The 15,650-nt window shown below is 43.2% G+C and overlaps 1 protein-coding gene across 1 annotated transcript; it reads left to right on the top strand.

The window, feature by feature from the left end:
* The first annotated feature begins 118 nt into the window (after positions 1-118).
* LOC142576137 (protein HGH1 homolog) lies at positions 119-12,812 on the top strand. The gene is made up of 5 exons (XM_075686099.1): positions 119-344; positions 3,157-3,583; positions 6,564-6,685; positions 11,190-11,380; positions 12,534-12,812. The coding sequence occupies exons 1-5, from the start codon at positions 260-262 to the stop codon at positions 12,768-12,770; spliced, it is 1,062 nt and encodes a 353-aa protein (XP_075542214.1). The 5' UTR covers positions 119-259; the 3' UTR covers positions 12,771-12,812.
* Positions 12,813-15,650: the final 2,838 nt, after the last annotated feature.

Below are 15,650 nucleotides of genomic sequence, written 5' to 3'. Positions count from 1 at the left end.
TTTATTGTCATTTTAACACCTGTAAGCAAGCCAAAGGTGTGTTGAATCGATGTGCAGGTGTAGTCGTGTAGTAATTATTTGCCCTGTGGTTTCTTTGGCGGAAGTGATCAACCGGAAGTCAGTCAGGTGCTTTTGCTTTCCACATGGAGACGTGAGCTGTCGGCGTGAGGGCGGCCTTGTACCCAGCACGTGTTCGCATTTGCTCGTGTTCATTGCCCTGCGTCTCGATTTTCGCGAATGCGATCGATCTGCGATTAGCATGACACCAGTAAACGAATTGGTTAATTTTTTGGCCAAAAGCGCGCCGACCAAGGCGAAGAATCAAGCCCTTGCATACATAGCAGGTTTGTGTATATTCTCTGTTCATAGAGAACCTACCAATGGTATTCTTGCTGACGTATTTTGCAGCTCTACGTTTGCTGGAAATAAAGTGTGTCTCCGGTGAAATAAGTACGTGACATAGTTTCATTGTTGTAGGTGCTTTACGGCCGCTATAAGAATATCAAATTTGTGCTAATTAATATCAATGCTTGCTGCTTGCGAGAACGGGAATCAGTGACATTACCAAAGTTTTAATGCACGTGTGAGGGAAGATAAATACAGAAAGATGTCTGCAGGATTGTAAACCAACTAAACATTGGCGACAGAGAAATTAGTTGTCCTTGACAAGTGACTGCTTGAATATCTAAACCATATGATCTAAACCGGATCGCGTAGGATCTTGGCGCAAGCAGAATTAATGTCTTGTTCATCTTATTGTTCCTCTGGCTTCATCGACTTCACGCTCTGTAAATCGCTAATACTGCAGGCATATCTAAGGTATGTGCCCAGAAAACTATTTTGGGCTCTCCACAAAACCCTGAATTTGCATGCCTGGCTGAAATCTGAAGGCTGATAAGGAGCAAGTAAATGCCCCAACATTTTTCTCACTGCATTCAGTGCTATATATATATATTCCGGGTTGTAAGCGCTATGTGGTTTATTGCTAGACACAACCCAAATTGCGGCTAAATATGCCAAGTTTTCTTACTTTCCACTTTCGTGAAACCTTACATTCAGTAGTTTGGAAATTTTGATCTGGATGTATCATGATACACCATGCAATAGGAAGTTACAAAAACAATACAAAAGTTATGTTACAGAGCTCAAAGGTACAAAAAGGCGCTGCTGTGTGTGGTATAAACGGGAACCAAGAATGTGATCCTAGGAGTTTTAAGATCAACTTCTGGAGTGGCAGTGGGCAGCCCCGATGCTTCTAACTGGAAGAGGTGAAGCCAGTGCTTGCCCCTGCTTCACCTCTGAAAGAGAGCTGTGCCAGCTGGGGTGTTATTCTGCAAGTGTCCACATTAGTAAACATGTCCATTTCATCTGCTGCTGAAGTTGGGGTACATGTGAGAAGGAGGCAGGTGCCCCCTGCCAATCAGCACTTCAGTAGCAGACGAAATGGACATGTCCACTAGGTGGGCACCTACGGAATGCTTCTCCCTGGAGTCTGCTGACAGCCGAAATGCTTTTGCAGTGTTAACGTAATTGCTGGACTAATTGGAAAATAAAACCCTGGTGTTGTTCCTGGCCAGAACGTTACTTTTGGCTGAAATGGTACCGATACCATGGTTTCCCATAAAATTTTCTACAACCAGTGACACAAAAGTATACACATGGAACAGGATTTGTGCAGCAAAATTGGCCATCTTAAGCTCGCAGGAATTGAGCAGAGCTTCCTGTTCTCCACCATATGCCATTTTTAAACCAACTCACACCACAAGCATGAACACCAGAGATTGGCTGGTATAAGGAAGGAAAAAGCTTGCAGCACAAACACTTGCAGCAAGAAAAGTTTTGAAAGGTATTCTCAGCTTCAGCCACCAAAAATTAATTAATAGATGGCCTCATTGATAAGGCTGGTGCCTGCTGGCTTATGATGGAGAGGCCAGTGGAATTCAGATATGAAAAGGGGTGGACGGGAAGGGTATATTGGTCATGCCCCACCACAGCAACCCCCCATGGAAGCACTGATCGAGAGGAGAGGCGGCACAGCAGCCAGGAAGATGTGCCAGAGAATGCCGATTTGATACCTTGCAGAAACAAATATTGATTGTATCGAATGAACACTCCTCTTCCCCTACAGCAAAGAGGGTCACATCACCGCAGAACCTGTGCAATGCAAGGGGACAGAAAATGGACGAGTAGGAATAATGAAAATCTATTGACTGGCACACACTTTCACATTTTTTCCCTTTGAGGGGCATTTGTCATTGTGCACCAAATTTAACTATATTTTGCTGTAGTGCAAGCGATAAAAACAAGTTAAAATTGTGGAGTTTTACATGCCAAAACTACAATTTGATTATGAGGCACGCCATAGTGGGAGGCTGCGATAATTCGGGCCACCTGGGGTTCCTCAACTAGTGCAAGTGATATGAATAGGCAGATGACAGTGCCAAAAATGAATGTGCGTAGTTTAGCAACTCCAATACTGCATTTTGGCGACTTAGATCTCGCATTGTAATCATGGTATCTTAAGAGAATGCCTCAGTGATGAAATGTGAAAATGAAAAGAAAATGAATATGTAATGAAAAGTGGTGGTAGATGCTATCCACGTAACCATAGCGTGGTGGTACAAATAAAGCATGACAGAACTGAGACCTCCATCCCATAGTTTTCTTGGCAACACATTGCAGCAATTGGCCTGATAGCAACACTTAGTTTCCATGAAAAATAGACCACTTCTGCCTTTCTAATGCACTTTCTGCATGTTTTGCGAATGTTGGCTAGAAGTGATGGTAGGTGTTTATTAAGCCACAATAGATGAGTGGCTGAGCAGTGGTCTTGGAACACGCAGGCCACAAGCCATTCACTTTGCATTCTTATGTGCAGCATATGTGGCTCTGTTGGGTGCTCACAGTTGGTGTCCTTAGTGTGCACGCAACTGGCCGGCGAGCACTCACAATGTTTACAGTTCTTTTTTTTTTTTTTTTTGTCTTGGCCTGAACACTTTAGTTAAAGTGGTCTCATGCCCCACATTAAAAAAAAAAAAAGAAGAAAGGAATAGGGAAAGGGGTGGGGGTGAAGATGAAAAGTGAAAGTGACGTGATAGGATCACATTTGACTACCTTTCACTGTCCCCTACAAGAACAACTAAATTATGTTTGCAGGCCTCCCAGACTCGGAAGATGGGCGTTCTCTCCTGCTCAAAAACTCTGACCTGGTGAAAGCAGTGGCCCTGCTCGTGCAGGATGAAAACACAGAAACCGCCTCCAGAGCGTGCAAGTGCTTGACGAACTTCACGTCTGTCCCGGCCATTTCGGAACACCTTGTAGAGCACAATTACGGCGACCTTTTGGCACACTTGGTAGACCGATTGCTGCTGTCCGAGAGCGAGGACTCCACGGCTTGGCAGCATGCAGCCACGCTGTCGAACCTCACCAGAGGCAGGCAGGGTGCCGAAAAGGTCTGGATGCTGCTGAACTCGACGAACAAGTGTGACGACCTCCTGGCGGCGCTTTGTTCTAGCATTAACAAGAACCACGACCACCTCAGCTTCGTGTTCTCAAACCTCTCTCAGCTGGACGAGGTCAGGAGGTGAGGGAGTCAGGCCGAGCATGTGCAGTGGTCAGTAGTGGGCAAAAATCGCCGCAGCGAATGCTTTTGGAAGGAAAAAACCAAATGAAGCCAACATGCAAAGCAGCCTTGAAATAGTGTGTGAGGGTGTATTGGCTGGATCTCTGCTCAGAAGCTCACATTACACTTGCAGTTGGCAGCACGTTTCACACCCACCACCATGGCTATGAATGCCGCTGGCAAAACACTCTCACGTGTATGTTTGTCACACAATAAGTGGACGGCAGAGACAGCTGCTACTGTAGTGCAATTGGCAGAGCATTGCGTGCATTGTGCAGGCATGGATTTGGCTCCTATTGGTGGCAAATCGTCTTCCACTTTTTACTATTACTAGTACTCTACTACTACTACTACTACTACTACTACTACTACTACTACTACTACTACTACTACTACTACTACTACTACTACTACTACTCTTTCTACACTTCAGTAAAGAAACTGTAAATCCACTCTGTGCTTCACTTGGCTTCTTCGTTGACTTCATTTGCTTGTTACAGTAAATTGACCCTTTTATCCTTTTGATTCCTGCCCTCATTTAAAAAAGAAACTTGCTAGAGCGAATTCTTGCATCTTACTGTCTGTCTCCTTTCTCTTTGCTGTTCATGACCTCGCACTGTTGTAGTGTTTAAAATAGCTCTAAAGAAAAATAACTGTTGAATTCATAATGCATCACCCATATTTCATATTAGTTTTCTATGCATTGCTTTGCATTACCTCTTTTGTGTCTTCCCGGCTTGTATACCAGTTGAGCGCGCAGAGATTTCAACTAAGAGGTTCTAGCACATGCAATATTATGGGGTGCCAACTACCCCCTCACATTAGTTATTCTTTTGACACACACATACATCCTGTGTGAACATTTCAGAGTATGTGACCTGCTTTTGTGGCTATGTATTTTTATTATTATGATTAACATGGCAATCTAAAAAATTCACTAAAGCAGTTGGTGACAACCTGTTGTCCTATGCAAATATTGGTGGCACCTTCCAAATTACGAGGCTGACCATGTGAAGGGAGAGCACTTAATGTAAGTGTAGCAGCACAGACGAGCAGTGGGTTCGAGGTTAGACTAAGAAAGGAAATCAGCCCTCGGAAATGGTAGAAATGAGCTGGCATACACGGTGGTGTTTTGCATTGCTTTACATTTGTATCAAGCACAGAAAGGTGCTGGCAGTCCCACGTCGGCATTTATGTAGTTGGCAATTGTTCGAACTGTTAAAGATGACCACTGTCGCTTGTACCAAATGCTATATTATATTAACAAGGGAGTTACTCCCCACTAAACCATGGGCCCCCTTGTACTCAAGCTTTGGGCAAACACGGTATTTCAGTGTGTTGCACAACTTGCCTATTCTCTACAGGATAAATCACAGCCACCTGTGGTAGGTATACGGCGATGCAGAACAGCCTCAATGAAAGGGACAGCTTTGCCATCTGTTATCATTATGGGCAAAACACATATCAGTCCGACATTGCTGTAAACAGCGGATGCTTGCGGGTTAGTCAGTATGGAATAGGCAAGTAGTGCACTTAAACGTGGTACTTAAATCAAATACACCCCAAAATGTGAAATCTGAGCATGAAAGAGCTAGTGGTTTAGACAATGGGCCATTTATCCCACTCTCGGTTACGCAACATTTGTTACTTTAACTTTTCTCGGAGCTGACACCGCTCGGTTTATTTAACCGCACCAACAGGACCGACAATGAACAGGCAGCCATGTTGTGAAAACTTCTCTGTGTACAAAATGGGCACTTAGCGTTATCGGCTGCAGTAGTTCATGTCAGTGGGTTGGCAAAATCAGCGAAGGATGGTGCCAAGCTTAGCAGATATGTGGAGTAGCAACGTTGTCGAATGTATGTTCTTGTGTGGCCAGTATGAGTATGGCACAAGCAACTGCAAACAAATGTTTGTTCACATTTCCAGTAATTCGATGCGCCACCAGTACCACCCACTCTGTGCAACGGCTCGTTCGCACTCAAAATCCACGCAGAGACGCCATTTAGCGGTGGATGCAGTTTAATACCATGCCTGCATGTACTTCCTTGCCTGCATGATCCAGAACAAATCATCATTAAATTAGAGTCTGCGCTGACGAAATGGTGCATTGTTAGGGCAAAAAACATCCTGCTGTAGAACACACTTTACGCAAAGCATGTTTGTTATGTTGTCTTCTGGTGTAGGCCATAAATAAAATGAGTGCAAACATAATTTTGTTTTTTTTTTTCCACCATACTCTTGCTACTGCGTGAACACAGAGGGTGCGTTATACTATTCTTATTCAGTCATAATAGTGGTGCAGTGGCATCATACGTGCACAAAATCTATGCATTGTGACAGTGCTATCGGTGCCACCTAGGAAGCTTTCTCGGGTGTGCTAACAGGGCCCCTCTGAGTACCTCAAATTCTGTGGCATGATGAGAAGCAAGTGAAATTCAGAGTTAAGCCCAGGAAACTTAGTGCAAAGCTCATAGTAGCGTCTGGTTAACCTCCCTGCCTTTCCTTCTTTCCTTCTCTCTCTCTCTCTTTATATGCTGGACCGAGACTTCAGTTGTGGATAGTTAAGCAAACCAGTTACTGCTTAGTTATTTGGTATACTGATTAACTTTTTAGTCAGGTAGTTGCCTTTCATTGCTTTCTTGTACAAATGTACCCCACTCTATGGCCAGAAACAAAGGTGAACAAGTTCTGGTTTTTCTTGACATGGAATGGTGTTCGGGCATCGCGAGGTTGGCGTAAAAGCAGCAACTAGACATGCAGTGTTTCTCAAGGGATTAGTGGTTCTTGGCTGCTAGAGTTGCGATATTGCAAAATCATTTGGCCATGTTTTCCACTTTTAACGTGCGCTAAGCTTACGCCTTTGCAATATGTCCCAGAAGCTTGCTGGTCTCATTTCACTGGGAAGTGCCTGGAAACTAAAGGTGCGCTATTGGTGCAGGTGGCTGTTGGACCAGGCAGCCAGGAGGATACACCGGTTTTTTCCTTTCCTCACCCTGGAGACTTCAACGGTTCGGAAGCATGGTGCAGCTGCAGTATTGCGCAACTGCTGTTTTGAAACCGGTATGCTCGCAGTTCCTTTTTTTTTTTTTTTTTTTTTTTTTGCCGTCAGAATTTATGCATTTCAGTTTTTGAAGGCTGGTACGACTTCTGAGTGAAACACAGTGCCACCTCTCAGGTACAGTCATCAGTAATTCTGCTAATTCACACTGGCTGCTTGGCAGAAAAATTGACTGCTTTAGAGTAGTAGAGTGTTCTTTGGAGATTGGTACATTTGCATTTAATTTGCAGATAATGGTCTACAATTAGTGGAAATTGCGAGTGCCAAATTTGGAGATTGGTACATTTGCATTTAATTTGCAGATAATGGTCTACAATTAGTGGAAATTGCGAGTGCCAAACTTGGAGATTGGTACATTTGCATTTAATTTGCAGATAATGGTCTACAATTAGTGGAAATTGTGAATGCCAAACTTTATATTCTAAATTTCTCGCCGAGACAAGAGCACTAATGTCTTCAGTGTGATGTGATATATTACACGGTATGCAAGGTTTCTTTTTTACCCTATTTTTAACACACGCACAAAAAAAAGTTTCTAAAAGCTCCTGTGCCGAGTTTCTCCTTGCTTTTAACAGCAGTGTCATGTGAGTAGGAAAGAACTAGGAGGGAGCGTTGCACAAACTGTTACCGCGAAACGAGTCGGCCCCACGCATGGTCGTCATGCGAGAGCATGCGGTAGGTTTGAGTGCTTGCACTCTGCAGGCAGAGCTGTCAAACAAGTGCCCATTGGTTAAAAACTACCGAGAACCAAGCATTCTTTACCAATGCACGGAGTCTCTGAGGTCACCTGTTAGGCCAACTTTTCAAGGGAAAAGAAAGCGAAGGGAACGACTTCACAAAGAATTGGCTAGCCAAGACTGGCTGCATGACGTAATGCTCCCTACTAGTTTATTTTCTTCCTCCGTGAGCAATGTAGTCCATTTCTTATTTTCATAGGCAACTACTAGCTAGCTCCAGACAGGTGCTACAACATCAGACAGGAATTTTATGGTGGCAGCACCTCCCATGTCTTTATTTCTTCCTTTGTGGCTTATGAAGCTTTTAACAGCAAGATAAGCCTATTTGACGCTCTAGGTATGCAACTCCAACAATCTAGTTTAACTGAATTACTTTAGTGGCCCTTAGATGTTAGTTACTTTTCATCGACCCTATCTGTTTTGCATTGTTAGCACATCATTCTCGTGTTAACTTTCCTGAAAATTCATACTGCCGGGGCGAGATACAACAGCACAGTGACAACCATACTCATTTTGAAAACAACTATTGGAGCAACTATGAGCAAAGTTGTGCGTGTCCTTTCACACTACAGCACAGTAGTTTACGGGGTGCAAAGCTTTCACCAAGCCTAAAATCCAAGCTTAAGGAAACAGTGACATCCACAGAACGTTATCTAGGCCTCCCTCTAGGGTAAAATAGTTTATACATATTCCAAGCATGCAAAGACAGACCTTTTGCCGTATTTCACCGTGACCCAAAAGGCTACGCACCTGCTTTTAGAAGCTAGTGTCCGTTCATGGGTCGTAGCAAGCGTGAAAACAACTCCGTCTGCTTTGTCTTGCCGGGGCGATGGTGTATTGTGCTTGGTGCTCAATATGTGGACATACAGAGGCCCTTAATGATCCCCAGCCACGCACCATTAACCGTGCTTTTTGTGTATCGTGCAATTTGGTGGAAGGGCATTTGGCCTACAGTGTGCGTGCGCATGTGTGTTACCATCGCTACTACAATAGTCTTTACGCGGTCCTTTGCCTAATTGCGTGTGAAGATGGTGCGCATTTTTCTCATTTGCATAACAAATGAGGCTTGGCGAGTGCCCCGCCAGTGATAGTAAAACAAAACCAAAAACAGAATGGGAGAGCCTGGCTTTGGCCAAAGTGCTGACCAGAAAAATTTTCACTTGCATGAAAAGCCCAATTTCAGATAGTGCAGATATAGAGCAAGACTGCCGAGCAAAATTTGACACGTGAAAAGACGAGTGGATGTGTCACAAAAATGGATGCTTTCTGCGCCATAACTGGAAAATAACAATAAAAGAAATGCTGCCGTTACTGTTTGCCAGGAGTGATGCATAGCCCGAAACATTGAGAACCAGTATGAATACTCAGAACGACGTTTAAGAAAAATTGAGCATTTATCATCCCAGGCCGCTTTGGTAAGATTTCAGTATATTGACACGTGTACTTGTCTTTATCAGGCGACACGTTTCATCACCTAACAAATGTTATCGCACGGCGCAGGACTCGCCTGCATGTATTGGAAGTTTCTGGAATGTTATCGATGGTTCCATCCGCTGTCTGTGACCCAACGTTGTGAAAACTGATTGCATGCGTACGCGACGTGAATAACGTAGAACTTTGTGGAAGACACGCGGGTCCCAGCGATTAGTCTGGAACATTCGACGATTGATGTATAAAAGCCGACGCGCATGACCCGTTGATCAGATTTTCGATGATCGCCGACTGTGTTCGCCGCTCTCGTTGTGCTTTAAGTGTAGCCTGTTTTGTGGGCACAGGTTCGTCCAATAAAAGCTAGTTTTGCCTTTCACAGTATTGCTGCTGTGTTCTTTGACGTCACGACCACGTGACAATATACTGTTGATTTGTAACCAATTTAGCCTAAGTGAAATTTTGTTGCAGTTAGCCTTTGAGCATGAGTTACACATGAGTAGTGCAAGTACTTGTCACGATGGCACTTTACTGTGTCGCATCTGAAAGTTGTAGTATCATTGTAGCTCTACCTTTCAGTGTGCAGATGTTGAAGCGAGCGCTGGGATGTACGCTTGCCAACACAAAATGCCTAGTCGTGATGTGGCCAGCACTTTCATCGATTACGGGAAGGCCGAGTGGCACTCTGATTCGTGCTCATCTGGTACAGTGACGAGATGAACAGGCTGTTGGTCTCATGGCAGTAATGGTGGCAGTGAACTTTTGTCACAGCTGGAAACGGTACTGTACTCGTCCTTCCAGCAGAGGAAATGCAGAAAGTAATCACATGTAGCAAACTCGTTGGAGCAATTCACATTGTTTCACACAGGCAACATACAGGTGCACTTCAGTGCAAACCACAGACGGACGGGACACTGAAGTCACTGAAGTGTATGTGATGCCATGCTGACAGTCCAACAGTCTGTCCTTTTGAACATACAGGTATATGCTTAGACGTTGCTCGCATAAAAGCTGTAACTCTCACAAATATCAAGGACTGGCTTAGTTCGTCTGGCTCAAAAAACAACTAACCAATAGCACGAAAGAAGTAGGGGGCGTAAAAGTCAAGCGAAGCGATGGCTTGGCAGAAAGAAAATCAATTTATGGTTATCAGTGGCAGTTAATATTTAGTTTATTAATGTGCTGTTTTGTTTACAGTAAACGTGCAGCAAAGGCTAAGACAACTTACCCTCAAACCCACTTATAACGATGTTCAAGTGCCAAGAAAATTTAATTGCTACGTATAGCTGATAATTCTCGTAACCTAGTTGCACGAAGAAAAAAAAAAGCAGGACAGACGTATTTTTAAAAATTTTTTTATTAGACCAAAACAAGTGCAGTCGAACACACAAAATTACCAGCTTTAATTACTGCCACGTTGCCGTGAACTTTAATGTGTGTTCTGTAGTCGCCTGCTATGTACCATAATGTTTCAATTCCACGTTACTGGTTCTAACAATTAAATCTGGCTACTGGGTGTCTGTGCCAAAAGAAAAAGGAACGCAAAATCCTGGAAAAGAAAAAAAAAAGCGAGCTGCCAAGCACACTGCCCCTCACATGCCTCTTTCCTATCTCACTTTCCACTCCTCCGAGATTCGACTGTGCCCCCCCGTCAGTGAGTGTCGGTGTTAGGGCAATTGGCACAGTTGACTCGTGTTTCGGAGGGGTGGAAGAGAGACGGCAGAGAGGTGCGCGAGGCTGGCGATTCAGCAAAAATATGCTGCGTGCACGACATCCATACAGGTGCGGTGGCTTGCTTTGCTTTTCTTTTTCTCTTTTCCAGGGTTTTGCATTTCTTTCCTTTTTGGCACAGCCACCCAGTAGCCAGGTTTAATAGTTATAACTAATAACACACCATGAGAACATTGTAGTAAGCAGTTTTTTTACCACAGAACACACACATAAGTTCACGGTGCCGCAGCTTCTTCTTGTTGCATACAATATATTGTTTTGAGTGGGTTCAACCGTACTCAAAAGCAAAAAAATAACGAAAGGCCATGAAATATTTTCCAACTTCTTACTGCTTGCCACGACGACTTAGTGACTGGTGTTTCGCTGCCGAGCACGATGTCAAAAGTTCATTCCTGTGCATTTTCGTAAAAGCGGCCTACTGATATTTTAAAATCCTGCGTAACTAGAATTAGAATCAGAGCCCTCTTTTGCACTTTCTGCCATGCCATAAGTGTCATTCTGGTACACCAAATCCCACGATTTTTTTCCCCCCATTAACGGGCTATTCATTTCACTTAGTGGATTTTTTGAGGACTGCACTTTTCTCATTTTGTTCCACCCGTGTCGACAGAAAGCAACGAGTGGCTCTTGAGTCCCGACGTGGACATCTTGTCCCGGCTGCTCTATCCGCTTATGGGCCCCGAGGAGCTGGACGACGACGAAATGGAAAAGCTGCCCCTTGATCTTCAGTATCTGGGCAACGACAAGCAGCGAGATGGGAGCCCGGAGATTCGCCAGATGCTCATCGAGGCGATCACACAGGTGCGAGACTTTGTGTCAACTTAAACGATCACATTTTTGCATGGTCTCACTGGCACAGCTTATAATTGTGTTTTGCTTAATTTTTTTTTCTGTCAATTTGATTCTGAGTGTAGGCCCTGGTAAGTGTCCATACGTTTCTATGGGCCAAAAGTTCAAAAATTTTGTTATTTAAATCTTGAAATTGGCTTTCGCTAGATAATTCGAACTTGAGTGGTCAGCGCCCATGCACCCGATGCCTTTGGTGACCCTTGATCGTGACCTCGATAGCTGCAGTGTCTATCTCGGCAGCACTTAGAAGATGCTGCATTTAGCAAGAAATCTGCGTTTAGCACCAGTTTTGAAAACCAAGTCCTCAAGATATGTGGCAAAACGCATTGATGTTAACGTCACTCCAGTTGCCATAGTGCAGTGTGAACTGAAAGATTCAGTGCATTATTTCACCACTGATTTTCAAGGAGTTATTTCTCAAAGCTGTTAACTACAGGATTTCTGCTAAATGAATAGTATTACTTCGTTACTGCTTCGAGAGGCTTTGTTAAACCACCCCTGATGTAAAAATTCAGTTATGACCTACACACCCACATTGTACTCAAATTTCTCTTGACGTTATTGGCATGATAGTACAGGGCATCTAAGCTGCGAATAAAGTTTAAGCATGCTCAGATTAAGCCAAAGTGCTAATCCAATGTGATCGCACCGATTGCATAGTCCCGCGTTAACATTGGTGCAAAACTCACTTTTGCTGTTCAGCATTGTTCACGTGCTACGTACCAGCATGCAAGCCGTGATCAAGGAGACCCTTTGCTGCCTCATCAGGGGCATCACATCTGGCATTTCTTTACATAGACCCCATCACATTTTTTTTTTCACATTAGTACATTTATAATGAATATAGGATCTCACAAGGGTACCTATATGTTGCATACGACTGTTATAAGCCAGACTTGTCTGCAATTTCAGCTGATACGAAATTGAACGGACACTATAAAGTGCTAGAACCAGTGTACAAGGACACAGACTTGGAACGTCTTGAATGACAGTGTTTGTATAAAGTAGTGTTGGATGTGACTGTTGTAATGTAGTTTGACTGTATAGCTACATTGTTTACAAATTGCTAATTGCTGTTGCCCCCCCCTCTCCCCTTCATTTGCAGCTCTGTGCCACAAAAAAGTGTCGAGAGCACATCAAGAACTCGGGAGCCTACTACGTGCTAAGAGAACTGCACAAGACAGAAGGCTGCCGCCCTGTGGTGGTCGCATGCGAGAACCTCGTAGACATCCTCATTAGTGACGAACCCGAGCCTGGTATGGAAAACCTTAAGGATGTCGACATACCCGAACACCTTGTGAAGAAATTTGAAGCCTTTAATGAAGAACTGCTCAAAGAGTGAATGACGATTGAGCCTTATTCATTAAAGGAGTTGCCAATGTGATATTTCTGACTCTTCATTTTTTATGTGCACTGGAGGTCCTCGACCTCAACACCCTAGACAGTGCCGAGCCTAAGAGCACCCAAATGAGTTATTCCAATAGCTTTTCAACAACCTCAGTTTCATTTCCGAAGGTGCATGGGTCCCGACTTGAAAGCGGATGTTTAGGCTATAAAGAATGCCGTTTTAGGTGCCCATAACAAGCACTAAAGCTGTCACATAAGGCCACATATAGGCACCAAATGCTATTCTTTAGGCATCTATGGGTGACTTCTGCTGTGCAACTGAGGATTAATTACGATTATATTAAGGAACACTAAAGCCCACTACACCCCTGTTTACTGAAATTTACTATTTTCTCAATCAAACGGAGTAGGCAAGTTGCGTAGGTTACAAAATTTATCTGAAACTTAGTGTGCCTAGACACCAAGAGAAAAGTAATGAAAGCAGTAACAAACAAGCACCATCTTAACAGGTTTCTTGCTGCGCTTTTTTTTACTGAGTATTGGTTTGTACAGCAGAGTTCTGTTAATTCGATTCCGACTGAAGGTCCCGGCCGGTGCCCATGCATTTCTAAGGGCCCAAACTTACATTATTTCGATCCTAATATTGCCCTTTGCTGGATAGTTCGAACTTGATCGGCATGCACGAGCCTGACCCCTATGGTGACCCACATAGCGACCTTTCGCTGGCTGCATCTGTCTCGGCAGAGCTTAGGGGACAGTGATTGCATTGAACACAAATCAATTTCCCATCGAAAATGCTTATTTTCAGCCTGCCCTAGGAAGATTTTCTAACAGTAACGGTACCTCGCAATGTCTAATTACGGTGTTTACCCAATTCTAAGCGTGCCTTCTTTAATTATTCTTCCCCAAGAAAATTGAGCCAAAAACCGCAATCGCGACGTGTATGCTTTGCAGCATAACACTGCTGCATTGCAACAGAACTGACTTCAGGAAACTGGCCGCCACTGTGCAACACGTATTAGACCCTTGCCCATTTTTCTTGTAAAAAACCGGGTGTGCAATAAACTTCTACTTTATCCCTTTCAGACGCATTTTATCCTGTTGATTGAGAACTTGCTTTCACCATATTTTTTTGTATCTTCAAAATCATAGAAAGTATACAGCTACAGAAAATATTAAGAATTTTCAATTGTTTAGCGAGTTTTATAAAGTTTACAGAATGTGGATTCCATGCGAAAACTGACTACAGGAACTTGATATCAAATATGAGAACATAAACTATTTTGTGTTTTGAAAAGCTTGAAAAGCACTTATCTAGCCACTTAAAAAATATGCCTGGTGCATGACATTGCGAAAAACAATAGAAGAAGTGAACCCGCTACATAAAACATACTGACACTGAGTAAAAACACCCAACCGTCTACCTTCCCACTCATTTTGCTAAAACATTGTGCGCATTGTTCAAAATTGCAGCATAATTCCAATTATAAGTGTTTCAAGGTGTATGCCACACATTTTAAATATTACTTTCATCAGTGCTTTTGCTGTTGATGCACTATTTTGCTGTACACAATTATGTACACAGTGTATGAAAGGGTTATTTAGGAGCTTTATCTCTAGTATTCTACTTTGGGCAAATGGAAAGTATGTACACTTTTCATTTGGAGGCAGGTTAGATTTGGACAAATACGCACTGCCAAATGAATCGGCAGTGTGTTTTCACGTTTCTTTTTCTGCGTCTTGTTTATGGCAATTCGACCAACCAGATAATTTAGTCCATTTCGTCGGTTCCATTAGGGTCAAATTAACGGAAGTCGACTGCTACAGAAAAGGAATATTCGACATCCACTGAAGCTAAGAGCACATACTCTAGGAGTTATTTATCCAAGTTGTTGATCACGGGATTTCTGCTAAATGAGTAGTATACTTCATTACTGCTTAGAGCTCCTTCATTAAGCCAACCCTGATGGAAAATTGAATTATGACCTACACACCAACATTCTACACAAATTTCTTTGGAGTTTTTCTAGAAGTTATAGGCACGATAGCACAGTATATCTAAGTGAATAGAGAGCAAGTTGAAGTGCCAATCAAGTGACATCGCATCAGTGGCATAGTTTCATTTAACGTTGGTGCAAAACACGTTTATGCTGTTCAGCAAAACGGCAACTTAGGAACCTTCCATGATCCAACGCCCTCTGGAATTCCAGAATGCTCATTGGTGAAAACGTTCAGGTCTTTCATTACCGAATAATTGGTATTTTCGTGCAAGCCAGATTGAATATTTGAACTATCAGCAACAGGTCCATTGGGGATGGTGGAAAACTTTTCCTGAACGTCCTAAATGAACACCACATTCCTGGTCAGAGTTGCGCCCAAACATTACAGTTTCTCGATGATGTCAGCTAAAAACATGAAGCACGCACAAGTACGCTAAGTCACCTTCGAGTGCATTGTCACGTAGCGCTGTTTGAGCCCTTTTTTGCAGCGATGGTCTCATCTACAGCAAAGCTGTTAGTAAGAGCCTTTACACCAGCAAAGTGTTTATAGTAGTAATCGGCTGGCTTCAGCCAAGTTCCCCAGCAGATGACAACATTTTAAACAAAATGCTAGGATAAAAGAATGGAAAAAGGCATTTTTAGGCTGTAAAAATCTAACATAGGCACAATAAATATGCCCCAAGATGTTTCTAGACCCATAGCTTGTGCTTATATGATATACAGGGTGATCATGTTTAAGCATTACGAAATTTTAAAATTCCCTGTGGCAGATAGCATAAATTTTGCCGCTGAACTGGATTGTTCGAAGAGGCAGACATTACTAGCGTGCGAAATCGAAACGTATATTCAATTAGCAAAAATTAACTAATTACTTC

This window comes from Dermacentor variabilis, chromosome 3, assembly GCF_050947875.1.
Source record: "Dermacentor variabilis isolate Ectoservices chromosome 3, ASM5094787v1, whole genome shotgun sequence".
Lineage (NCBI taxonomy): Eukaryota > Metazoa > Arthropoda > Arachnida > Ixodida > Ixodidae > Dermacentor > Dermacentor variabilis.
This window is presented reverse-complemented; position numbering and strand designations above follow the sequence as displayed.

Bases quoted from the DNA above. Each gene is read 5' to 3' on its own strand.
- LOC142576137 (XM_075686099.1), top strand. From the start codon at position 260: ATGACACCAGTAAACGAATTGGTTAATTTTTTGGCCAAAAGCGCGCCG. The intron at 3,584-6,563 runs GTGAGGGAGTCA...CTATTGGTGCAG, and splicing joins CAGCTGGACGAGGTCAGGAG to GTGGCTGTTGGACCAGGCAG. The intron at 11,381-12,533 runs GTGCGAGACTTT...CTTCATTTGCAG, and splicing joins TCATCGAGGCGATCACACAG to CTCTGTGCCACAAAAAAGTG.